The 27342-nt window shown below is 44.3% G+C and overlaps 1 protein-coding gene across 1 annotated transcript in view; it reads left to right on the top strand.

Moving 5' to 3' along the window:
• LOC123996535 (histone deacetylase complex subunit SAP130-like) overlaps positions 1-27342 on the top strand; it is a 109420-nt gene that overhangs the window by 58744 nt on the left and 23334 nt on the right. The window contains exons 4-18 of the mRNA XM_046299942.1: positions 482-640; positions 1596-1790; positions 2534-2633; positions 2895-3016; positions 3309-3418; positions 5697-5847; positions 12081-12177; positions 16667-16771; positions 17996-18034; positions 18277-18510; positions 22582-22860; positions 23057-23237; positions 24494-24595; positions 26208-26444; positions 26723-26913. Coding sequence (XP_046155898.1) covers positions 482-640; positions 1596-1790; positions 2534-2633; positions 2895-3016; positions 3309-3418; positions 5697-5847; positions 12081-12177; positions 16667-16771; positions 17996-18034; positions 18277-18510; positions 22582-22860; positions 23057-23237; positions 24494-24595; positions 26208-26444; positions 26723-26913 — 2302 coding nt within the window. The remainder of the gene's footprint in view (positions 1-481; positions 641-1595; positions 1791-2533; positions 2634-2894; positions 3017-3308; positions 3419-5696; positions 5848-12080; positions 12178-16666; positions 16772-17995; positions 18035-18276; positions 18511-22581; positions 22861-23056; positions 23238-24493; positions 24596-26207; positions 26445-26722; positions 26914-27342) is intronic.

Raw genomic sequence — 27342 nt, 5'->3', positions numbered from 1 at the left:
TCGTAGTAAGAGTTGAGTACCCTTGCTGTAGGGGATAGGGTGGCTCCGGACCTCGTAGGGTAAGAGTTGAGTACCCTTGCTGTAGGGGATAGGATGGCTCCGGACCTCGTAGGGTAAGAGTTGAGTACCCTTGCTGTAGGGGATAGGATGGCTCCGGACCTCGTAGGGTAAGAGTTGAGTACCCTTGCTGTAGGGGATAGGATGGCTCCGGACCTCGTAGGGTAAGAGTTGAGTACCCCAGGTCTAGTTGATAGTGTACATGCATTTGATGGCTCCATTTGGGATGCAACCTATAATGTACAGATATCATAAACTGCACTTTCTCTATTTTCTCATTGATTGCAGGCTTTTTATTGGCTAATGCTCTATGTCCTGAATCTCCATCAACTCTTTAGTCCAAGACTAGGCTTTTATCCGTTCCAAGAACCCACCCCCGATATGTCTCACAAAGTCAAAATCTTATCTCATCATCCCTCCTCAGGTCCCGGTTCAGACCCACAGCCTGCAGTCCCCAGTCCCAGCTCTGTCCCAGCAGGTGCCCAACAAGGCAGGTACACCTGGTCAACCTGTCACTGTCTTCAACCCTCCTGTCCAACTACTGCAGGCCCAGCCTGCTGCCCTCGTCGACGGGCAGATGAAGGTAAGACCTCTCCATGGCTGTTTCTCCCAATTGCACTTTTTTTTTTGTTGCTATTTTAGTGCACTACTTTTGACCAGGGCTCTAGTTTAAAGAAGCACACTTTGTTTACATACCCTACATTACTCATCTCATATGTATATACTGTACTCAATACCATCTACTGCATCTTGCCATCTTTATGTAATACATGTATCACTAGCCACTTTAACCTATGCCACTTTGTTTACATACCCTACATCACTCATCTCATATGTATATACTGTACTCAATACCATCTACTGCATCTTGCCATCTTTATGTAATACATGTATCACTAGCCACTTTAAACTATGCCACTTTGTTTACATACTCATCTCATATGTATATACTGTACTCGATACCATCTACTGGATCTTGCCTATGCCGCTCTGTACCATCACTCATTCATATATCTTTATGTACATATTCTTTATCCCTTTACACTTGTGTGTATAAGGTAGTAGTTGTGGGGAATTGTTAGTTAGATTACTCGTTGGTTATTACTGCATTGTCGGAACTAGAAGCACAAGCACATCTGCTAACCCTGTGTATGTGACAAATACATTTGATTTGATTTTCCACCTCTCTTCCCTAGCCTGATCCCAGATCTGTTTTATCTATAAAGGTATTAGGGTGGTAATTAGAACACCCCATTTCCCCCCTCTCTTCCCTAGTCTGATCCCAGATCTGTTTATGGTGTATAGCCAACTATACACGACAGCAGGAACACATCCCTTCTTCCCCTGCCATCATCTGATTGAGAACTCAGTCAGTCAAGGAGGAAAAGTTGATACCCCCAAAAGTGTCCTAAAATATAGAATGAAAAAATATTTTATGTTATCACTAGCTTAAATCAAATCTATGTGTGTTAGGACAGCAAATATCATAGAAACAAATCTATATTTTCTGTGGTGTTTTTTTTTTCTCCCTTCTTCAGGCTGCCCTGAAATCGCTGCTACCCAGTCGTCTCATCGCCCCAGCTCCAGCCTCCAGCCAGGGCCAGGGGGGTCACATCCCTCTCCCTCTGACTCCCAAGGTGCAGCCTGCCTTGCTTGGCCACATCACTGTCACCCTGGAGAGCCACATCGCTCCCACCTCCTCCATCCCCGTGGCAACCATCAGTGGACAACAGGTGACTACATAGCCTGTTACATTCTTATTGGTTCTTGTTTGTGATCATCACATTCTTATTGGCTTTTGTTTGTGATCATCACATTCTTATTGGTTCTTGTTTGTGATCATTACATTCTTATTGGCTTTTGTTTGTGTTCATCACATTCTTATTGGCTTTTGTTTGTGATCATCACATTCTTATTGGTTCTTGTTTGTGATCATCACATTCTTATTGGCTTTTGTTTGTGATCATCACATTCTTATTGGTTCTTGTTTGTGATCATTACATTCTTATTGGCTTTTGTTTGTGATCATCACATTCTTATTGGTTCTTGTTTGTGATCATTACATTCTTATTGGCTTTTGTTTGTGATCATCACATTCTTATTGGCTTTTGTTTGTGATCATTACATTCTTATTGGCTTTTGTTTGTGATCATCACATTCTTATTGGTTCTTGTTTGTGATCATTACATTCTTATTGGCTTTTGTTTGTGTTCATCACATTCTTATTGGCTTTTGTTTGTGATCATCACATTCTTATTGGCTCTTGTTTGTGATCATTGCTTTTTAATAACTTTAATGAATGAGCCAATAAGGGGGCAGTTTCCTGGACACAGATTAAGCCCTAGTCCGGGATCAAAACTACAACAGTAGATTGTCTCTGTTGAAAATGTGTTTTTAATCCAGGATTAGACTTAATCTGCGTCAAAGGAAAACCTTTTTATTAGGGACTGATGTTTTTGACCTATTCTTATTTCAGGGCCACTCCAGTAATCGGCATCACCTCGTGCCAGCTAATATCCAGATAATTAGATCTCCTTCTGTTCCTCAACACACATTCACCTCTCACCTACCAAGAGGTACGTTCTACATCTCCCTAATCCATCTCCCAAACCCAGCGTTTTGATTGGAGGCCTAACACCCACCCGTTTCACAACAAACATTCACTTCCCATTTACCCTAAACCGATATTACTGGCCCGGAGGGGAAACTATATTTCTATTTCTATTTTTCTCGCGTTGTCGCACTTCTCTGGCTCGGCCTCTAGAGGGCGCTCTTACCCTCCTGCCTTTCGTTCTGTATTATGTTCCCTCGTCTATATTGTGCTGTCTGTCTTCCAGGGGCGGTGGCTGCAGCAGTGATGTCCAGCTGTAAAGGGCCTGCTGTTCTCAGACCAGCATCAGGGGCCAGTGCAGGCCCCGTTCAGCACACGGTACATCACGTCAATCACCAGTCTAACCAGGTGCTTACCCCAGGCTTTTCAAGGTTTTACAGATCAAATGTTGACTAACACACCATTGTTTTTCCCTCATTTGTAGTGCAGGAAATGACTGCCCCTCCCTCCCTCGGGGGTTGACTAACACACCATTGTTTTCCTCATCTGTAGTGCAGGAAACGACTGCCCCCCCCCCTCGGGGGTTGACTTACTTCATTGTAACAAAGGATAACTCCTGTGTTCATCATTGTTTGTGTTGACAGTTCAGTCAGTCTTGCAGGGAAACATAGTGTGATTCTCTCCCTCTCTTCGTCCTCAGTCTCGTTCCCCTGTCACCAGCTCTACAGCAGTGGTCCCCATCTCAGCCACCCGGAACCAGTCCCCTGTCATCAACCCAACGTTCACCCAGTCTGCAGAGGTGCTGCATGGGTAGGTGGCCCAGTAGCTAGACTAGCATTAAAGGGATAGTGTGAGATTTTGGCCCTTTATGTACTTATCCAGAGTCAGATGAACTCATTGAGGGCTCTAAATTAAAAATGTTCATTGGTAGCACTTGCGCTCCCAACTTTAAAAAGTTTGGAGTACCAGAAAATAAGATTGCGATATAGCCTAAATGATTCCCAGCTACTTCTGAAGCACATGTTGTGCTCTAGAAACTAATATGTAACCCTATAAATACATTTATTTATTATAAAAGGCTAAACTGTGAAGACGACATGCAAGAGATCTGTCATTCATTCATTGCTGTGATCATTGACTTCCTGAAGAAGATATCCCCTTTCTTTCTGTGTCCCCAGATGTTTGGCTGTACTGGTAAAGTTATCGGGAATTTAGCTAGCTAGCTAATGAGGTAACATGACTGATGTTTGGCTGTACTGGTAAAGTTACCAGGTTGTTAGCTAGCTAGCTAATGAGGTAACATGACTGATGTTTGGCTGTACTGGTAAAGTTACCAGGTCGTTAGCTAGCTAGCTAGCTAATGAGGTAACATGACTGGAACACGGTGTAAAACAAATGCAGCCAGCGAGTAGTTTTAGAACGGCCCGCGACATGGTTTATGACAGGAGGGGAAAAAGATTGTGTCGGTAATATGTGTCAGATCTTTTGAACTGTTTGGGTTCGGGGAAACAAGCAGTTTGCTCCGTAGTAATGGTACAAGCATGACGCTAACGAATCTGCGCTCGGGGAAACAACTGTACAGAAAGAAAATAAATATATGGTTTTAGTTTTTTTTGCACACTGCTCCCAAATTAAAACCCTGTGTATAAATGAGAACATAAACCATAGGACTTACCTTTAACCACTTGTGTAAATGACAACGTGTGTGTGTTTGTGCTTGGTGGGTTGATGATGTCACATTAAAAGGGATGGTGGGTTGATGATGTCACATTAAAAGGCATGGTGGGTTGATGATGCCACATTAAAAGGGATGGTGGGTTGATGATGTCACGTTAAAAGGGATGGTGGGTTGATGATATCACATTTAAAAGGCTTGGTGGGTTGATGATGTCACATTAAAAGGGATGGTGGGTTGATGATGTCACATTAAAAGGGATGGTGGGTTGACGATGTCACGTTAAAAGGGATGGTGGGTTGATGATGTCACATTAAAAGGGATGGTGAGTTGATGATGTCACGTTAAAAGGGATGGTGGGTTGATGATGTCACATTAAAAGGGATGGTGGGTTGATGATGTCACATTAAAAGGCTTGGTGAGTTGATGATGTCACATTAAAAGGGATGGTGGGTTGATGATGTCACATTAAAAGGCTTGGTGGATTGATGATGTCACGTTAAAAGGGATGGTGGGTTGATGATGTCACGTTAAAAGGGATGGTGGGTTGACGATGTCACGTTAAAAGGGATGGTGGGTAGATGATGTCACATTAAAAGGGATGGTGGGTTGACGATGTCACATTAAAAGGGATGGTGGGTTGATGATGTCACATTAAAAGGGATGGTGGGTTGATGATGTCACATTAAAAGGGATGGTGGGTTGACGATGTCACGTTAAAAGGGATGGTGGGTAGATGATGTCACATTAAAAGGGATGGTGGGTTGATGATGTCACATTAAAAGGGATGGTGGGTTGATGATGTCACGTTAAAAGGCTTGGTGGGTTGATGATGTCACATTAAAAGGGATGGTGGGTTGATGATGTCACATTAAAAGGGATGGTGGGTTGACGATGTCACGTTAAAAGGGATGGTGGGTTGATGATGTCACATTAAAAGGGATGGTGGGTTGATGATGTCACGTTAAAAGGGATGGTGGGTTGATGATGTCACATTAAAAGGGATGGTGGGTTGATGATGTCACGTTAAAAGGGATGGTGGGTTGATGATGTCACGTTAAAAGGGATGGTGGGTTGATGATGTCACGTTAAAAGGGATGGTGGGTTGATGATGTCACATTAAAAGGGATGGTGGGTTGATGATGTCACATTAAAAGGCTTGGTGAGTTGATGATGTCACATTAAAAGGGATGGTGGGTTGATGATGTCACGTTAAAAGGGATGGTGGGTTGATGATGTCACATTAAAAGGGATGGTGGGTTGATGATGTCACATTAAAAGGGATGGTGGGTTGATGATGTCACATTAAAAGGGATGGTGGGTTGATGATGTCACGTTAAAAGGGATGGTGGGTTGATGATGTCACGTTAAAAGGGATGGTGGGTTGATGATGTCTTGTGCTATCTCCTCCAGGCATCCAGGGCTGACCATCCACCCTCCTCCTGCCACCATCAGTATCCAACGTCCCCAGGGGGCCAGGGACACAGCCACACGCATCACCCTGCCCTCCCACCCTGCTATAGGGGGGCAGAAACCCCAGCCCCCTACCCACACCATGACACAGGTCAGAACCTTTGACGATAAATATTTACCTTTGGCGCTGTACTCCAGCATTTTGGATTTGAGATCAAATGTTTAGTATCAGGCAACAGTATAGAATGTCACCTTTTTATTTGAGGGTATTTTCATATACATCTCTGTTTTACTGTTTATAAATTAAAGCACTTTGTATATCTAGTTCCCCATTTGAAGACGTACCGATGTGGGCTCTTAATTTGATCTCCCTGTTGCAGGAAATGTTTAACTGTGTATTTGAGGTTTAAAAGGCTTCTGAAGTTAGTAATTTCCACTTAGAAATGTCAGACTTGATTGTCCCTTACGTATAACTTTTTGAGGATCTGGGGACACGTGCCAAATCTTTTCCGTCTCCTGAGGGGGAATTGGTGTTGTTGTGCCCTTATTACGACTGGTTTGGTGTGTTTGGGACATGATAGTTTGTTGGTGATGTGGACACAAAGGAACTTAACTCTCGACCTGCTCCACTACAGCCCCATAGATGAGGATTGGGGGCGTGTTCGGCCCTCCTTTTCCTGTAGTCCGCGATCAGCTCTTTTGTCTTGCTCCCTATAGGCTGTCTCATCATTGTCGGTGATCAGGCCTACCACCGTTGTGTCGTCAGCAAACTTAATGATGGTGTTGGAGTCGTGCTTGGCCACGCAATTGTGGGTGAACAGGGAGTACAGGAGGGGACTAAGTACACACCCCTGAGGGGCCCCCATGAGCTTTGTGGGCACTATTGTGTTGAACGCTGAGCTGTAGTCAATGAGCAGCATTCTCACATACAGTACCAGTCAAAAGTTTGAACACACCTACTCATTCCAGGGTTTTTCTTTATTTTTGACTATGTTCTACATTGTAGAATAACAGTGAAGACATCAAAACTATGAAATAACAGATATGGAATCATGTAGTAACCAAAAAAGTGTTTAACAAATCAAAATATATTTTATATTTGAGATTCTTCAAAGTAGCCACCCTTTTCCTTGATTACAGCGTTGCACACTCTTGGCATTCTCCCAACCAGCTTTATGAGGTAGTCACCTGGAATGCATTACAATTAACAGTAGTGCCTTGTTAATTTGTGGAATTTCAATCCTTCAAAATGCGTTTGAGCCAATCAGTTGTGTTGTGACAAGGTAGGGGTGGTATACAGAAGACAGCCCTATTTGGTAAAAGACCAAGTCCATATTATGGCAAAAACTGCTCAAATGAACAAAGAGAAACGACGGTCCATCAATGACTGACCTTCATGTATTAAAGTAATCTGAAAATGCCAAGAACATTGAAAGTTTCTTCAAGTGACGTCGCAAAAACCATCAAGCACCATGATGAAACTGTCTTTCATGAGGACCGCCACAGGAGAGGAAGACCCAGAGTTACCTCTGCTGCAGAGGAGAAGTTCATTAGAGTTACCTGTCTTTCATGAGGACCGACACAGGAGAGGAAGACCCAGAGTTACCTCTGCTGCAGAGGAGAAGTTCATTAGAGTTACCTGTCTCTCATGAGGACCGACACAGGAGAGGAAGACCCAGAGTTCCCTCTGCTGCAGAGGAGAAGTTCATTAGAGTTACCTGTCTCTCATGAGGACCGCCACAGGAAAGGAAGACCCAGAGTTACCTCTGCTGCAGAGGAGAAGTTCATTAGAGTTACCTGTCTCTCATGAGGACCGCCACAGGAAAGGAAGACCCAGAGTTACCTCTGCTGCAGAGGAGAAGTTCATTAGAGTTACCTGTCTCTCATGAGGACCGACACAGGAGAGGAAGACCCAGAGTTCCCTCTGCTGCAGAGGAGAAGTTCATTAGAGTTACCTGTCTCTCATGAGGACCGCCACAGGAAAGGAAGACCCAGAGTTACCTCTGCTGCAGAGGAGAAGTTCATTAGAGTTACCTGTCTCTCATGAGGACCGACACAGGAGAGGAAGACCCAGAGTTCCCTCTGCTGCAGAGGAGAAGTTCATTAGAGTTACCTGTCTCTCATGAGGACCGACACAGGAGAGGAAGACCCAGAGTTCCCTCTGCTGCAGAGGAGAAGTTCATTAGAGTTACCTGTCTCTCATGAGGACCGCCACAGGATAGGAAGACCCAGAGTTCCCTCTGCTGCAGAGGAGAAGTTCATTAGAGTTACCTGTCTCTCATGAGGACCGCCACAGGAAAGGAAGACCCAGAGTTACCTCTGCTGCAGAGGAGAAGTTCATTAGAGTTACCTGTCTCTCATGAGGACCGACACAGGAGAGGAAGACCCAGAGTTCCCTCTGCTGCAGAGGAGAAGTTCATTAGAGTTACCTGTCTCTCATGAGGACCGCCACAGGAAAGGAAGACCCAGAGTTACCTCTGCTGCAGAGGAGAAGTTCATTAGAGTTACCTGTCTCTCATGAGGACCGACACAGGAGAGGAAGACCCAGAGTTCCCTCTGCTGCAGAGGAGAAGTTCATTAGAGTTACCTGTCTCTCATGAGGACCGCCACAGGAAAGGAAGACCCAGAGTTACCTCTGCTGCAGAGGAGAAGTTCATTAGAGTTACCTGTCTCTCATGAGGACCGACACAGGAGAGGAAGACCCAGAGTTCCCTCTGCTGCAGAGGAGAAGTTCATTAGAGTTACCTGTCTCTCATGAGGACCGCCACAGGAAAGGAAGACCCAGAGTTACCTCTGCTGCAGAGGAGAAGTTCATTAGAGTTACCTGTCTCTCATGAGGACCGCCACAGGAAAGGAAGACCCAGAGTTACCTCTGTTGCAGAGGAGAAGTTCATTAGAGTTACCTGTCTCTCATGAGGACCGACACAGGAGAGGAAGACCCAGAGTTCCCTCTGCTGCAGAGGAGAAGTTCATTAGAGTTACCTGTCTCTCATGAGGACCGACACAGGAGAGGAAGACCCAGAGTTACCTCTGCTGCAGAGGAGAAGTTCATTAGAGTTACCTGTCTCTCATGAGGACCGCCACAGGAAAGGAAGACCCAGAGTTACCTCTGCTGCAGAGGAGAAGTTCATTAGAGTTACCTGTCTCTCATGAGGACCGACACAGGAGAGGAAGACCCAGAGTTACCTCTGCTGCAGAGGAGAAGTTCATTAGAGTTACCTGTCTCTCATGAGGACCGCCACAGGATAGGAAGACCCAGAGTTACCTCTGCTGCAGAGGAGAAGTTCATTAGAGTTACCTGTCTCTCATGAGGACCGACACAGGATAGGAAGACCCAGAGTTCCCTCTGCTGCAGAGGAGAAGTTCATTAGAGTTACCTGTCTCTCATGAGGACCGACACAGGAGAGGAAGACCCAGAGTTCCCTCTGCTGCAGAGGAGAAGTTCATTAGAGTTACCTGTCTCTCATGAGGACCGCCACAGGAAAGGAAGACCCAGAGTTACCTCTGCTGCAGAGGAGAAGTTCATTAGAGTTACCTGTCTCTCATGAGGACCGACACAGGAGAGGAAGACCCAGAGTTCCCTCTGCTGCAGAGGAGAAGTTCATTAGAGTTACCTGTCTCTCATGAGGACCGCCACAGGAAAGGAAGACCCAGAGTTACCTCTGCTGCAGAGGAGAAGTTCATTAGAGTTACCTGTCTCTCATGAGGACCGCCACAGGAAAGGAAGACCCAGAGTTACCTCTGTTGCAGAGGAGAAGTTCATTAGAGTTACCTGTCTCTCATGAGGACCGCCACAGGAAAGGAAGACCCAGAGTTACCTCTGCTGCAGAGGAGAAGTTCATTAGAGTTACCTGTCTCTCATGAGGACCGACACGAGAGGAAGACCCAGAGTTACCTCTGCTGCAGAGGAGAAGTTCATTAGAGTTACCTGTCTCTCATGAGGACCGCCACAGGATAGGAAGACCCAGAGTTACCTCTGCTGCAGAGGAGAAGTTCATTAGAGTTACCTGTCTCTCATGAGGACCGACACAGGAGAGGAAGACCCAGAGTTCCCTCTGCTGCAGAGGAGAAGTTCATTAGAGTTACCTGTCTCTCATGAGGACCGCCACAGGATAGGAAGACCCAGAGTTCCCTCTGCTGCAGAGGAGAAGTTCATTAGAGTTACCTGTCTCTCATGAGGACCGACACAGGAGAGGAAGACCCAGAGTTCCCTCTGCTGCAGAGGAGAAGTTCATTAGAGTTACCTGTCTCTCATGAGGACCGCCACAGGAAAGGAAGACCCAGAGTTACCTCTGCTGCAGAGGAGAAGTTCATTAGAGTTACCTGTCTCTCATGAGGACCGCCACAGGAAAGGAAGACCCAGAGTTACCTCTGCTGCAGAGGAGAAGTTCATTAGAGTTACCTGTCTCTCATGAGGACCGCCACAGGAAAGGAAGACCCAGAGTTACCTCTGCTGCAGAGGAGAAGTTCATTAGAGTTACCTGTCTCTCATGAGGACCGCCACAGGAAAGGAAGACCCAGAGTTACCTCTGCTGCAGAGGAGAAGTTCATTAGAGTTACCTGTCTCTCATGAGGACCGACACAGGATAGGAAGACCCAGAGTTCCCTCTGCTGCAGAGGAGAAGTTCATTAGAGTTACCTGTCTCTCATGAGGACCGCCACAGGAAAGGAAGACCCAGAGTTCCCTCTGCTGCAGAGGAGAAGTTCATTAGAGTTACCTGTCTCTCATGAGGACCGCCACAGGATAGGAAGACCCAGAGTTACCTCTGCTGCAGAGGAGAAGTTCATTAGAGTTACCTGTCTCTCATGAGGACCGACACAGGAGAGGAAGACCCAGAGTTCCCTCTGCTGCAGAGGAGAAGTTCATTAGAGTTACCTGTCTCTCATGAGGACCGCCACAGGAGAGGAAGACCCAGAGTTCCCTCTGCTGCAGAGGAGAAATTCATTAGAGTTACCTGTCTCTCATGAGGACCGCCACAGGAAAGGAAGACCCAGAGTTACCTCTGCTGCAGAGGAGAAGTTCATTAGAGTTACCTGTCTCTCATGAGGACCGCCACAGGAAAGGAAGACCCAGAGTTACCTCTGCTGCAGAGGAGAAGTTCATTAGAGTTACCTGTCTCTCATGAGGACCGACACAGGATAGGAAGACCCAGAGTTCCCTCTGCTGCAGAGGAGAAGTTCATTAGAGTTACCTGTCTCTCATGAGGACCGCCACAGGATAGGAAGACCCAGAGTTCCCTCTGCTGCAGAGGAGAAGTTCATTAGAGTTACCTGTCTCTCATGAGGACCGCCACAGGAAAGGAAGACCCAGAGTTACCTCTGCTGCAGAGGAGAAGTTCATTAGAGTTACCTGTCTCTCATGAGGACCGCCACAGGATAGGAAGACCCAGAGTTACCTCTGCTGCAGAGGAGAAGTTCATTAGAGTTACCTGTCTCTCATGAGGACCGCCACAGGAAAGGAAGACCCAGAGTCACCTCTGCTGCAGAGGAGAAGTTCATTAGAGTTACCTGTCTCTCATGAGGACCGCCACAGGAAAGGAAGACCCAGAGTTACCTCTGCTGCAGAGGAGAAGTTCATTAGAGTTACCTGTCTCTCATGAGGACCGCCACAGGAAAGGAAGACCCAGAGTTACCTCTGCTGCAGAGGAGAAGTTCATTAGAGTTACCTGTCTCTCATGAGGACCGCCACAGGATAGGAAGACCCAGAGTTCCCTCTGCTGCAGAGGAGAAGTTCATTAGAGTTACCTGTCTCTCATGAGGACCGACACAGGAAAGGAAGACCCAGAGTTACCTCTGCTGCAGAGGAGAAGTTCATTAGAGTTACCTGTCTCTCATGAGGACCGCCACAGGAGAGGAAGACCCAGAGTTACCTCTGCTGCAGAGGATAAGTTCATTAGAGTTACCAGCCTTACCAGCAATTGACTGCACCTTTGTTGATAAAACATTTTTTTGGGTTACTACATGATTCCATAGGTGTTATTTCATAGTTTTAATGTCTTCACTATTATTCTATAATGTAGAAAATAGTCAAAAATAAAGAAAAACCCTTGAATGAGTAGGTGTCCAAACTTTTGACTGGTACTGTGTGTGTGTTTGTGTTTTATATATGATTTTGGGTTTTAATTTCTAAACAGTAAAACAGATATGTATGAAAATACCCTCAAATAAAAGGTGACGTTATGTACTGTTGCCTCATATGAAATATTTGATCTCAAATCCAAAATGGTGGAGTACTGTATATGGCCAAATGTACAATTTAAAAAAACAAAATGTATAGCTTCGCTGTCCAAGTAAGATGTTCTATGGTTGTTCTCCTCAAGTCAGGTTTTTCTGGTGACACTTTGACAGGAAAAATAGAAGAAAATACACTTCCTTCTATTCCAGAAATCCATCTTCTGTTCCGGGACTCCGGTTGCTGCAGCAACGGTGGCACCTATTCTAACCACCACCACCACTACTGGCCCAGGCACCACCACTACAGGTAACACCACCCTAATGTGTTCTTCTACGAGGTCACCATTCTAGGACTCCTATTTACAAAGAGTGCTTGATATCGGATCAGTTCATCCTGTTTCGATCATAATGAATAAGATGAATAACATGGACGTTTTTAAAGGCCGACATCCCCTAAAAATCGACTTAATTTAGAAAACGGCCCCATGTGGCATCAATAGTCCGAAACATTTATTCTACTGTCGAAATTGACTACAAAGTGGAAATGGGATAATTTTGGTCATGAAGTCGGTTTCTCGTCCAAAACATTTTTTTGTGTGTGTGTGTGTGTGTGTGAGGTTTGTGGTCGTGACTACGTCACAACGTAAATTTAAAGTTGGGTTTATTTCAATCCTGCCCACAGCATCAGTAATTATCAATTCGGAGTGCAGCTGCATGCGACCCGATCGTAATGCCCGTGGTGAAATTGGGTTCACTTTGGATATCCCTATGGGTCTAGTTCGGGACCATCGGTAAATTACAGTGTAAAGGTAACTGCCAGAAATAATGGAAAGTAAATGATGCCTACAACGTATATTGAAAGCAGGTGCTTACACACAGGTGTAGTTCCTGAGTTAATTAAGCAATGAACATCCCATCATGCTTAGGGGCATGTATAAAATGCTGGACAGGCCATTATTTTAGCTACCATGGCTATCCCCAAACCACATGAGTGGTCAGTGAATGGTTGGATGAGCATGACACCTATGTAAACCAGGGGTGGGCAACTCCAGCTCGTGCTGGACCAACGCCCGATTTAAGACACTTTTATGTCTGTGTTTCCTTTATTTTGTCAGGTACTTGTACAAGGTTTGACCAGGGTTTTTTCTGGATCAAAATTGTGTTGTCACCGACCAAAGATTTTAGAGGCCCTCCTGTTAGCCGCAGTGACTAATATTTAGCTGTTTTAAAGCAAATCTCCTACAATTCTACACATTTTGTCATAGTTCATGTTATCTGGGTGACTCAAACATTTTAAAAGGTCATTCTACTCCAAAATAAATACAAAATAAAATAATGCTGAAACCATATAAAATATAATTTCTACCTTCCCGTAATCAGCCCAATTACATGGTTTAAATCATTTTAACATATTGGACCATGCATATAGCCTATGTATGGCCCGTATTATAATATATGCAATTAGAAAATAGCATTATTGCTAATGGCTATAAATAAATGGGCTTAAGCATGCGGTTGTCTGTCTGCATTTACACTATTGGCCTTATCATTATCTACATCCCAAATGTGATATTTTAACTAGTTGGTATCCTATTGATACATTTTATGTACCAAAAAACGTACATAAACAGTAAATATAATGTAGGCCTACATGTTAGGGTAACTTGGGGTAAACCGCCACCCGGGGTAAAACGCCCCCTGCCTGTACTTCTCACAGACACCCCTTCACCCCCTCCCCCATCCAATACTTTCCCTGGTTGCCACTAAACTTGCTCAACTAAAAACGTAATCTGTCTCATCACAATTTAAATCACTAACCCCCCCCCAAAAAAAATATGATTTTGAGGTTGACCCATGTTACGTTTTCCCCAAGTTACCCTCCAGTTGATTCCAAACGTGTTTAAACTCCAGTTGACCCATATTTTAGTTGAGAAATCCAGTTGACCCATGTTACCTAACAGGACCATTTAAGTTGACCCATGTTTTTTTCCCTCCAGTTGACCCATGTTTCCCTCCCTATGGCAGTTGACCCATGTTACCCTCCAGTTGGAATATTTATCTGGCATAGGACACACAACAACAAGCCGACTAGTAAATAGACCCATTGTCTGGTTTAGTTTAATTACCCATCCAGGACTGACCCTATTGTCTATAATAACCCATCCAGACTTGATCCCTATTCTATAATAACCCATTACATGACAGTTGATCCTATTGTCTATAATAACCCATCCAGTAAATGACCCATGTTACCATTACATTTACATTTGTCCCATTTACCCTCTTATCAGTTGACCCATGCATTCACCTTATGACATCCAGTGGAACCATTTACAATCCATCTAAATCTTAAAGGGGGGGTGTTATCCTCCAGTATTCCTTAAAGAGGTGTTTCCAGGTGACCCATGTTTGACCCTCCAGTTGACCCATGTTTGTTCCACCAGTTGACCCATGTTACCCTCCAGTTTTGACTGGGCTGAGCATGTTACCCTCCAGTGGTGACCCCATGTTACCGCAGTGCCCTTGTTTGGGTGTACCCTGATCAGAGCCTGGAGTTGACCCATGTTCCCCTCACAGTTGACCCATGTCTTGTACCCTCCAGTTGACCCAGTGGAGACCCTCCAGTTGACCCATGTTACCCTCCAGAGTTGACCCATGTTAGCCCTCAGCAGTTGACCCATGTTGACAAGTCCTGTTGACCCGCCGCTTCCTGTTGAGGCAGGGTCCAGTTGACCCATGTTACCCTCCAGTTGACCCATGTTACCCTGTTGTCAGGATGACCCATGTTCTTACCGCTCCAGGAGACCCATGGAGTTGTCAGCCGTCCGAGATTGGACCCAGTGTTCCCGGAGGAAGAGCAGCTCCGTCTTGCCGAGGTTCAGTTTGCATCATTCCACACTGATATTTAGACATGCAGAGATGCGATTGACCTGGTCATCAGAAGGGGGAAAGGAGAAGAAAGTTGTTCCCTCTGCATTTCTAACAAGGCCATTAAAACAGAGCCTGTGACTTTGTATAGCTAGGAGATTGTCAGAATGGGGGACATGTTTCCCTCCCTGATGGCACTCACCACGCCACCTGGAATGCGACCTGTCAGGAGGAATATTTATCTGGCATAGGACACACAACAACAAGGAGGATCTGATGGTTCATAGATCAACTATTGTCTAGAAGGATAAGCAGAGGATTACTTTATGACGCCTCCGTGATAAATAGATCAGTCTCAGTTGAATGACTAGTCTTGAAACCTGACTGATTTGGATCAATAAGGTCATTACAGACTAGAAATAGATCAACTATTGTTTTGGAAAATAACACCATTACATGACTAGGTAAATAGATCAATTATTTTTTAGAATAACACTCATCACATGACTAGGTAAATAGATCAACTATTGTCTATAATAACACCATTAAATGACTGGAGGTAAATAGATCATCTATTATATAATAACACCATTACATGACTAGGTAAATAGATCATCTATTCTATAATAACACCATTACATGACTAGGTAAATAGATCATCTATTCTATAATAACACCATTACATGACTAGGTAAATAGATCATCTATTCTATAATAACACCATTACATGACTAGGTAAATAGATCATCTATTCTATAATAACACCATTACATGACTAGGTAAATAGATCAACTATTGTCTATAATAACACCATCACATGACTAGGTAAATAGATCAACTATTGTCTATAATAACACCATTACATGACTAGGTAAATAGATCATCTATTCTATAATAACACCATCACATGACTAGGTGAATAGATCAACTATTGTCTATAATAACACCATTACATGACTAGGTAAATAGATCATCTATTCTATAATAACACCATCACATGACTAGGTGAATAGATCAACTATTGTCTATAATAACACCATTACATGACTAGGTAAATAGATCATCTATTCTATAATAACACCATTACATGACTAGGTAAATAGATCATCTATTCTATAATAACACCATTACATGACTAGGTAAATAGATCATCTATTCTATAATAACACCATTACATGACTAGGTAAATAGATCATCTATTCTATAATGGGGTAGTCTGATTTTTCTGTTCATAACTCATTTTGTTTGCAGAGGAAACGTTAACGTGGACTGTTCTAGAATCTTCAAAATGCGCATCGTCCGATTTTGTATTTATTTTATGTCCCATATTTTAGGGCGTGGTCGGCAATAACTTAGCGACGGCGCAGCGCCACATGCAAATGACTACGGCGGAAACACTGCCTCAAACCAACCATAAATTCTATACACATTTTGAAAGCATTTAATGAGAACTAAAAAGGTGTGCAAATGAAAATATTGTCTCATTTACATTGTAATTTATTATCTTTTAATTATTTGTTACTTTTATTTATTTGTTGAATTACATTATTATTATTTTTTTTACCTACATTGTTGGTTAAAGGGCTTGTAAAAGTAGGCATTTCACTGTAAGGTCTACACCTGTTTCAAATCACCGTTTTGATTTAATGGTCCCTAATTAGCCCCGGAGATGAGCTATCCAAAGTTCAACCACTTTTACCACGGCCGTACACTATTTTGCTAACTCGTTTGGCTAACTCTTACCGTCTGCGAACACACGAGACCCACATCAAACCACAACACCCCAAACCAAGTCACGTTTGAATGGACCGCTAACATTCCTTAACGAACCAAATCTAAAAACAAGGCCAAATCAGGAAGCGCAGTCGCCCTTTTGACGATTCCTCATTGAAACAAATGGCATTCTCTGTCCCGTGATCCTCTTTCAGGCACTGCGCCACACACCCAGATGACCAGCAGTACTATCGTCACCATGACGATGCCCACACACTCCTCCCACGCCACAGCACTGACCACCTCTACCATCCCAGTTGGTGAGTAACAGCCTGTATAAGTGAGTAAGATGGCGCCAACAGATATGACAGCTCTGCTTCTAGCTGCTAAGACATGATAGACATGGACACTCTGCTTCTAGCTCCTAAGACATGATAGACATGGACGCTCTGCTTCTAGCTCCTAAGACATGATAGACATGGACACTCTGCTTCTAGCTCCTAAGACATGATAGACATGGACACTCTGCTTCTAGCTCCTAAGACATGATAGACATGGACACTCTGCTTCTAGCTCCTAAGACATGATAGACATGGACGCTCTGCTTCTAGCTGCTAAGACATGATAGACATGGACGCTCTGCTTCTAGCTGCTAAGACATGATAGACATGGACGCTCTGCTTCTAGCTCCTAAGACATGATAGACATGGACGCTCTGCTTCTAGCTCATGATAGACATGGACACTCTGCTAAGACATGATAGACATGGACGCTCTGCTTCTAGCTCCTAAGACATGATAGACATGGACGCTCTGCTTCTAGCTCCTAAGACATGATAGACATGGACGCTCTGCTTCTAGCTCTAAGACATGATAGACATGGACTGCTTCTAGCTGCTAGCTGATAGACATAAGACATGATAGACATGGACGCTCTGCTTCTAGCTGCTAAGACATGATAGACATGGACGCTCTGCTTCTAGCTGCTAAGACATGATAGACATGGACGCTCTGCTTCTAGCTGCTAAGACATGATAGACATGGACGCTCTGCTTCTAGCTGCTAAGACATGATAGACATGGACGCTCTGCTTCTAGCTGCTAAGACATGAGCTGCTCTGCTTCTAAGACATGATAGACATGGACGCTCTGCTTCTAGCTGCTAAGACATGATAGACATGGACGCTCTGCTTCTAGCTGCTAAGACATGATAGACATGGACGCTCTGCTTCTAGCTGCTAAGACATGATAGACATGGACGCTCTGCTTCTAGCTGCTAAGACATGATAGACATGGACGCTCTGCTTCTAGCTGCTAAGACATGATAGACATGGACGCTCTGCTTCTAGCTCCTAAGCAACTTTTGATTTAATACTCAGATTCATTGAAAGCTAGTGCACAAAATACTCAGACACGTTCAAACCCACTAGTGGGCTTTTTGCATTCATGATTTATTTTATATTTGGATGTCCTTTAAATAGTATTTCTATCTGTATTTTGTTGTATTCTGTTGTATTCTCTCCCCCTTCCTGTGTTGTACCAACAGCTAAAGTGGTACCTCAGCCCATAGCCCACAACTCCCCCCGTGTCCAGTCAGACTACCAACCTATAGCCCACACCTCCCCCCGTGTCCAGTCAGACTACCTTGGAGAGAGGACCAACCTGATCCAGCCTATAGCCCACACCTCCCCCCGTGTCCAGTCAGACTACCTTGGAGAGAGGACCAACCTGATCCAGCCTATAGCCCACACCTCCCCCGTGTCCAATCAGACTACCAGCCCATAGCCCACACCTCCCCCCGTGTCCAATCAGACTACCAGCCTATAGCCCACACCTCCCCCCGTGTCCAATCAGATTATCCTGTAGAGAGGACCAACTTGATCTCCATCTCTGGCAACCGCTCCTCTCCCAACCCTGTCACCATCGAGGCCAGGAGTGACAGGCCGCCTGTACCAGTGCACTTCCAGTACTTCCTGCCTACCTTTTCCTCTTCTCCTTACCCCCGGACACACACCTACACCCCCATCACCAGCTCTGTGTCCACCATCAGACAGTACCCAGGTGAATACCTTAACATACATATACTGTATGTATTCTTGGGTACAACAACAAAACATATCTATTGAATTGACTCTGGGAATATGTTGCCCAATACACAAAGAGTAAGATTGTGATGATGAAAAAGTAAACTATGACATATATTTTATATCACTATCATGCACACGCACCCTCACACACAAGGATGGCTCTGCTGCAGAAAGACTGATACATGTTAGTGTCTTGATGCTGTAGTGTCTTGATGCTGTAGTGTTTGATAGTGTCTTGATGCTGTAGTGTTTGATAGTGTCTTGATGCTGTAGTGTTTGATAGTGTCTTGATGCTGTAGTGTTTGATGGTGTCTTGATGCTGTAGTGTTTGATAGTGTCTTGATGCTGTAGTGTTTGATAGTGTCTTGATGCTGTAGTGTTTGATAGTGTCTTGATGCTGTAGTGTTTGATAGTGTCTTGATGCTGTAGTGTTTGATAGTGTCTTGATGCTGTAGTGTTTTATAGTGTCTTGATGCTGTAGTGTTTTATAGTGTCTTGATGCTGTAGTGTTTTATAGTGTCTTGATGCTGTAGTGTTTGATAGTGTCTTGATGCTGTAGTGTTTGATAGTGTCTTGATGCTGTAGTGTTTGATAGTGTCTTGATGCTGTAGTGTCTTGATGCTGTAGTGTCTTGATGCTGTAGTGTCTTGATGCTGTAGTGTTTGATAGTGTCTTGATGCTGTAGTGTTTGATAGTGTCTTGATGCTGTAGTGTCTTGATGCTGTAGTGTTTGATAGTGTCTTGATGCTGTAGTGTTTGATAGTGTCTTGATGCTGTAGTGTTTGATAGTGTCTTGATGATGTAGTGTTTGATAGTGTCTTGATGCTGTAGTGTCTTGATGCTGTAGTGTTTGATCTTGATGCTGTAGTGTTTGATATTGTCTTGATGATGTAGTGTTTGATAGTGTCTTGATGCTGTAGTGTCTTGATGATGTAGTGTTTGATAGTGTCTTGATGCTGTAGTGTTTGATGATGTAGTGTTTGATAGTGTCTTGATGCTGTAGTGTTTGATAGTGTCTTGATGCTGTAGTGTCTTGATGCTGTAGTGTTTGATAGTGTTTGATAGTGTCTTGATGCTGTAGTGTCTTGATGCTGTAGTGGTTGATAGTGTCTTGATGCTGTAGTGTTTGATAGTGTCTTGATGCTGTAGTGTCTTGATGCTGTAGTGTCTTGATGCTGTAGTGTTTGATAGTGTCTTGATGCTGTAGTGTCTTGATGCTGTAGTGGTTGATAGTGTCTTGATGCTGTAGTGTCTTGATGCTGTAGTGTCTTGATGCTGTAGTGGTTGATAGTGTCTTGATGCTGTAGTGTTTGATAGTGTCTTGATGCTGTAGTGTCTTGATGCTGTAGTGTCTTGATGCTGTAGTGTCTTGATGCTGTAGTGTTTGATAGTGTCTTGATGCTGTAGTGTCTTGATGCTGTAGTGGTTGATAGTGTCTTGATGCTGTAGTGTTTGATGATGTAGTGTTTGATAGTGTCTTGATGCTGTAGTGTTTGATAGTGTCTTGATGATGTAGTGGTTGATAGTGTCTTGATGCTGTAGTGTTTGATAGTGTCTTGATGCTGTAGTGTTTGATGATGTAGTGTTTGATAGTGTCTTGATGCTGTAGTGTTTGATGATGTAGTGTTTGATAGTGTCTTGATGATGTAGTGTTTGATAGTGTCTTGATGATGTAGTGTCTTGATGCTGTAGTGTCTTGATGCTGTAGTGTTTGATAGTGTCTTGATGCTGTAGTGTTTGATGATGTAGTGTTTGATAGTTTCTTGATGATGTAGTGTCTTGATGCTGATAGTTTCTTGATGCTGATAGATGTTTGATAGTGTCTTGATGCTGTAGTGTTTTATAGTGTCTTGATGCTGTAGTGTTTGATAGTGTCTTGATGCTGTAGTGTTTGATAGTGTCTTGATGCTGTAGTGTTTGATAGTGTCTTGATGCTGTAGTGTTTGATAGTGTCTTGATGCTGTAGTGTTTGATAGTGTCTTGATGCTGTAGTGTCTTGATGCTGTAGTGTCTTGATGCTGTAGTGTTTGATAGTGTCTTGATGCTGTAGTGTCTTGATGCTGTAGTGTTTGATAGTGTCTTGATGCTGTAGTGTCTTGATGCTGTAGTGTTTGATAGTGTCTTGATGCATTAGTGTCTTGATGCTGTAGTGTCTTGATGATGTAGTGTTTGATAGTGTCTTGATGCTGTAGTGTTTGATAGTGTCTTGATGCTGTAGTGTTTGATAGTGTCTTGATGCTGTAGTGTTTGATAGTGTCTTGATGCTGTAGTGTTTGATAGTGTCTTGATGCTGTAGTGTTTGATAGTGTCTTGATGCTGTAGTGTTTGATAGTGTCTTGATGCTGTAGTGTTTGATAGTGTCTTGATGCTGTAGTGTTTGATAGTGTCTTGATGCTGTAGTGTTTGATAGTGTCTTGATGCTGTAGTGTCTTGATGCTGTAGTGTTTGATAGTGTCTTGATGCTGTAGTGTTTGATAGTGTCTTGATGCTGTAGTGTTTGATAGTGTCTTGATGCTGTAGTGTCTTGATGCTGTAGTGTCTTGATGCTGTAGTGTTTGATAGTGTCTTGATGCTGTAGTGTCTTGATGCTGTAGTGTCTTGATGCTGTAGTGTCTTGATGCTGTAGTGTTTGATAGTGTCTTGATGCTGTAGTGTCTTGATGCTGTAGTGTCTAGATGCTGTAGTGTTTGATAGTGTCTTGATGCTGTAGTGTCTTGATGCTGTAGTGTCTTGATGCTGTAGTGTCTTGATGCTGTAGTGTTTGATAGTGTCTTGATGCTGTTGTGTCTTGATGCTGTAGTGTCTTGATGCTGTAGTGTTTGATAGTGTCTTGATGCTGTAGTGTCTTGATGCTGTAGTGTTTGATAGTGTCTTGATGCTGTAGTGTTTGATAGTGTCTTGATGCTGTAGTGTCTTGATGCTGTAGTGTTTGAAAGTGTCTTGATGCTGTAGTGTCTTGATGATGTAGTGTTTGATAGTGTCTTGATGCTGTAGTGTTTGATAGTGTCTTGATGATGTAGTGTTTGATAGTGTCTTGATGCTGTAGTGTTTGATAGTGTCTTGATGCTGTAGTGTCTTGATGCTGTAGTGTTTGATAGTGTCTTGATGTTGTAGTGTTTGATAGTGTCTTGATGCTGTAGTGTTTGATAGTGTCTTGATGCTGTAGTGTTTGATAGTGTCTTGATGCTGTAGTGTTTGATAGTGTCTTGATGCTGTAGTGTTTGATGGTGTCTTGATGCTGTAGTGTTTGATAGTGTCTTGATGATATAGTGTTTGATAGTGTCTTGATGATGTAGTGTTTGATAGTGTCTTGATGCTGTAGTGTCTTGATGCTGTAGTGTTTGATAGTGTCTTGATGCTGTAGTGTCTTGATGCTGTAGTGTTTGATAGTGTCTTGATGCTGTAGTGTTTGATAGTGTCTTGATGCTGTAGTGTTTGATAGTGTCTTGATGCTGTAGTGTTTGATAGTGTCTTGATGCTGTAGTGTTTGATAGTGTCTTGATGCTGTAGTGTTTGATAGTGTCTTGATGCTGTAGTGTTTGATAGTGTCTTGATGCTGTAGTGTTTGATAGTGTCTTGATGCTGTAGTGTTTGATAGTGTCTTGATGCTGTAGTGTTTGATAGTGTCTTGATGCTGTAGTGTCTTGATGCTGTAGTGTGTGATATTGTCTTGATGCTGTAGTGTCTTGATGCTGTAGTGTGTGATATTGTCTTGATGCTGTAGTGTTTGATAGTGTCTTGATGCTGTAGTGTTTGATAGTGTCTTGATGCTGTAGTGTTTCTCCTTCCTTGTGTTTTTTGTAATAAATAATAAAAAATAAAATATATATTAAAAATATATATAATTTAAAAATATAATTTAAAAAAATATAATAATTAAAACTAATAATAATAATAATAATAATTGGGGGGAAAAAATGTATAAGACATTAAAAACAAATCATCATATAATTGTAATAATTAAAAAATAAAAGAGTGAATACCTTAAAGGATCAGTTGGCATCATGTCCCAAGTCTGCTTTGACTGACACCCCCCTCTCCTCAGTGACGCCCCAGACCCCGAGCTCTGCTCTGCCCAGCCAGCCTGCTGTGGCCGTGGCCACTACCGTTCACCTCAACCCCATGCAGCTGATGGCCGTGGACAGGATTGGTCGACAGTCTGCACAAATCAGCACCCAGGGAATCCAGTCTCAACCAATTGGAGCCCAGGGCATCCAGCCTGCACCAATGGGAGTGCAGGGGTTACATAGCTCCGGTCCAATCGGGACACAGGGGATTCAGCAGGCACCAATCGCAGGGCAGCAGCCTGAGGCCAAACCATCTGGTAATCTACAGTACACTAACGCTAAACATGGCCTCAAGAAGCCGCTTATTGAATATGACTCACAGGGACCCGAAAACACATACTGAAAATATTTTACGAAAATATATGTTTGGATAAAAGCGTCTGCTGAAGGTGATGTTATTGAATGGTAATTGGTCGAATCTATGATGATAAGAACCTTGTGTCTGTTCTACAGGGATGGTATTGGCTGACGGCAGTACGTTTGTAGCTGCTCCTATGGGCAGCCCGTTTGGCGCCGCACAGCCCATTGCTACCATGGTACAGACACACCCCCAGGGCGGAGTAGGAGGCGGAGGGCCCACTTTGGTCTCTTCCCCTCGACCCAGCATCCTCCGCAAGAAGCCAGCCAATGAGGGGTGAGTCAATCAGTCTATCAATCAATCTGCCAGCCAATGAAGGGTGACTGAGCCTCTGAGCCCAGGGTCATGTTCATTAGGGAACTGTGTAATAAAACAGTTTAGATAGGACTTCATTGTTGTCTGCTGTGTCAGGCCTGCTGAACACCACCTACTGAAACAGCGGGGGTCGGCAGGGGGCGCGGGAACTTAGAGAGATATTTCAAACGTGTCAGAAATGTCCAGATCAACTAGCCCATGTCAGCTAACGTTGTTTTTTTTTTAAAGCCCATATATTTTGTTGTATTTATTCAAGTCACTCAAATGTCACATGAATACACATTAGACATGGCAAAACATATAGAGTTACAAGAAAATTAGCTTTAAAACTGCAAAGTGTTCTCTGCACCACATGACAAAATGTGTAGAATTGCAAGAAAATTAGCTTTAAAACGGCAGTGTTCTCTGTACCACGTGACAAAATGTGTAGAATTGCAAGAAAATTAGCTTTAAAACGGCAGTGTTCTCTGTACCACGTGACAAAATGTGTAGAATTGCAAGAAAATTAGCTTTAAAACGGCAGTGTTCTCTGTACCACGTGACAAAATGTGTAGAATTGCAAGAAAATTAGCTTTAAAACGGCAGTGTTCTCTGTACCACGTGACAAAATGTGTAGAATTGCAAGAAAATTAGCTTTAAAACTGCAAAATGTTCTCTCCGCCAACAAGAGAGGGGGGGGGGGGGGTGAACAGTTGGTGTCATAAACAGTGCTCGTGCCCATAGAAATAGACGTGGTGGGGGCTGTTCCCCGATGCCAGAAGGGGGTGGTGGCTGAGTGAAAAGGTTCGGAGAAGCCCTGTTCATTAACAATCTCTCAAGCCCATACCAACCAAGACGCCAGGTCGTCTTTTATATTTAAGGACTAGCCAACTTGAATCTTTTTGCTCGCTAACAAGATAGAACAGTTGAACAATTGTGAATACACTGTCCTTCTGTCTGGTCTCTGAACAACACAGCCTGGGTCACTTTGTTTACATGTTGAAATCAACTGGCCTGTCTGGAAAAAAAATGATGCTTATTCATCTGAGTTAGAACAAGTTGCCCCAATTGCTTATATTAATGACTATTCTTTTTTGCGTGCGTGCGTGCGTGCGTGCGTGCGTGTGTGTGTGTGTGTGTGTGTGTGTGTGTGTGTGTGTGTGTGTGTGTGTGTGTGTGTGTGTGTGTGTGCGTGTGCGTGTGCGTGTGCGCGTGCACGTGTGCGTGCGTGCGTTTAGGTGTGGTGTTGGTAAGAATCTGATCCCGGCAGGGCCTGGTGAGGCTACCAGCAGCAGAGTAGAGGGAGGAGTGAGAGGAGCAGGACCACCTAGACCTGCAGGGTGAGCCTTCAGAGAATGATCCATGTCCTGTAATGGGTTTAGACTGCCCCCTAGAGGGCATCCTACATGGCTGCTTTGTGTGACTTATTGTTGTCTCTAACTTCTTGACCTTTGCGTCGTTGTCTGGGCTCAATAATGTTTGTACCATGTTTTATGCTGCTACCGTGTTGTGTTGTTGTCATGTTGTGTTGCTACCGTGTTGTTGTCATGTTGTGTTGCTACCACGTTGTTGTCATGCTGTGTTGCTACCACGTTGTTGTCATGCTGTGTTGCTACCGTGTTGTTGTCATGTTGTGTTGCTACCATGTTGTTGTCATGCTGTGTTGCTACCGTGTTGTTGTCATGTTGTGTTGCTACCGTGTTGTTGTCATGTTGTGTTGCTACCGTGTTGTTGTCATGTTGTGTTGCTACCACGTTGTTGTCATGTTGTGTTGCTACCACGTTGTTGTCATGCTGTGTTGCTACCGTGTTGTTGTCATGTTGTGTTGCTACCACGTTGTTGTCATGTTGTGTTGCTACCATGTTGTGTTGCTGCCATGTTGTTGTCATGCTGCGTTGCTACCATGTTGTCATGCTGTGTTGCTACTACGTTGTTGTCATGCTGTGTTGCTACCGTGTTGTTGTCATGCTGTGTTGCTACCGTGTTGTTGTCATGTTGTGTTGCTGCCGTGTTGTTGTCATGCTGTGTTACTGCCATGTTGTTGTCATGCTGTGTTGCTACCACGTTGTTGTCATGTTGTGCTGCTACCATGTTGTTGTCTGTGTTGCTACCACGTTGTTGTCATGTTGTGTTGCTACCACGTTGTTGTCATGTTGTTGTCATGCTGTGTTGCTACCGTGTTGTTGTCATGTTGTGTTGCTACCACGTTGTTGTCATGTTGTGTTGCTACCATGTTGTGTTGCTACCACGTTGTTGTCATGCTGTGTTGCTACCATGTTGTCATGCTGTGTTGCTACCACGTTGTTGTCATGCTGTGTTGCTACCGTGTTGTTGTCATGTTGTGTTGCTGCCGTGTTGTTGTCATGCTGTGTTACTGCCATGTTGTTGTCATGCTGTGTTGCTACCACGTTGTTGTCATGTTGTGCTGCTACCATGTTGTTGCTGTGTTGCTACCATGCTGTGTTGTCTGCCTTGCCATGTTGTTGTCTCTCTTGTCGAGATGTCTATTTTGTCCTATATTTACATGTTATTTTTTTAAATTTTTTTTATCCCAGCCCCCGTCTGGTTAAATAAAAAATAAAAATCCTAGATGGCACCCTATTGTCTAGATAGGGATCTGGTAAAGTAGTGAAATATATAGGGTGCCATTTGGGACAAATCCATATTAGCATGACTCTTAGATTCACTCTGACAGAGAGAGATGTTAACACCTCTCTCTCTCTCTCTCTCTCTCTCTCTCTCTCTCTCTCTCTGAGTGACTCTAACATCTCTCTGTCAGAGTCTAACATACCTCTCTCTCTCTCTCTCTCTCTCTCTCTCTCTCTCTCTCTCTCTCTCTCTCTCTCTCTCTCTCTCTCTGAGTGACTCTAACATCTCTCTGTCAGAGTCTAACATACCTCTCTCTCTCTCTGAGTGAGTCTTAATTAACAAGCCTCTCTCTCTCCCTGTCAGAGTGAAGCCTAAAGCAGAGGGTCACATGACCATGGTGGCTCCTCCAGTCCCAGTCATGGCTGCAGTGGAGTCTCTACCCTCCCAGGGAGGAGTGGAGCAGCAGGTGGTCTCCTCCCCAGCCCAGGCTATCCCCTCCAACCTGCTGGCCCTCCGTGGTCCTCCACCCCCCTCCCCAGCCCAGGCTATCCCCTACAACCTGCTGGCCCCCCGTGGTCCTCCACCCCCTCCCCAGCCCAGGTTATCCCCTCCAACCTGCTGGCCCCCATGGTCCTCCACCCCCTCCCCAGCCCAGGCTATCCCCTCCAACCTGCTGGCCCCCGTGGTCCTCCACCCTTCTCCCCAGCCCAGGCTATCCCCTCCAACCTGCTGGCCCCCGTGGTCCTCCACCCCCCCCTCCCCAGCCCAGGCTATCCCCTCCAACCTGCTGGCCCCCGTGGTCCTCCACCCCCTCCCCAGCCCAGGCTATCCCCTCCAACCTGCTGGCCCCCGTGGTCCTCCACCCCCTCCCAGCCCAGCTCCAATACCCACCTCTCTGCCCTGTCGGCCGCCATGGCCGTGACACCCCCTGGCCCCGCCTCCATGGCCAATACTGTCGCCTCCCCCACCCAGCCCGCAGCCAGTAGCACGGCAGCATGCAGCGGAGGTTCCGCCCACACAGGGGTCAAAATCAAGCAGGAGGCGGAGTCTATGGAGATGTATCACCCAGGTAACTGTGGGAACGTTTCCAACTCAATTTGTCTTTCCGTAATACCTCACGTCCTTTCTCCTTGCCTTGCACTATAGTTACTAAGACAGGCTGCACTATAGTTACTATAGTTACTCAGGCAGGCTGTACTATAGTTACTAAGGCAGGCTGCACTATAGTTACTATAGTTACTCAGGCAGGCTGTACTATAGTTACTAAGGCAGGCTGTACTATAGTTACTAAGGCAGGCTGCACTATAGTTACGAAGGAAGGCTGTACTATAGTTACTAAGGCAGGCTGTACTATAGTTACTCAGTGAAGGCAGGCTGTACTATAGTTACTGAGGTAGGCTGTACTATAGTTACTATAGTTACTAGGAAGGCTGTACTATAGTTACTAAGGCAGGCTGTACTATAGTTACTCAGTGAAGGCAGGCTGTACTATAGTTAC

Source organism: Oncorhynchus gorbuscha, linkage group LG15 (assembly GCF_021184085.1).
Source record: "Oncorhynchus gorbuscha isolate QuinsamMale2020 ecotype Even-year linkage group LG15, OgorEven_v1.0, whole genome shotgun sequence".
Taxonomy (NCBI): Eukaryota; Metazoa; Chordata; class Actinopteri; order Salmoniformes; family Salmonidae; genus Oncorhynchus; species Oncorhynchus gorbuscha.
The sequence above is the reverse complement of the archived record's forward strand: the minus strand, read 5'-3'. Positions and strand labels throughout refer to the sequence as shown.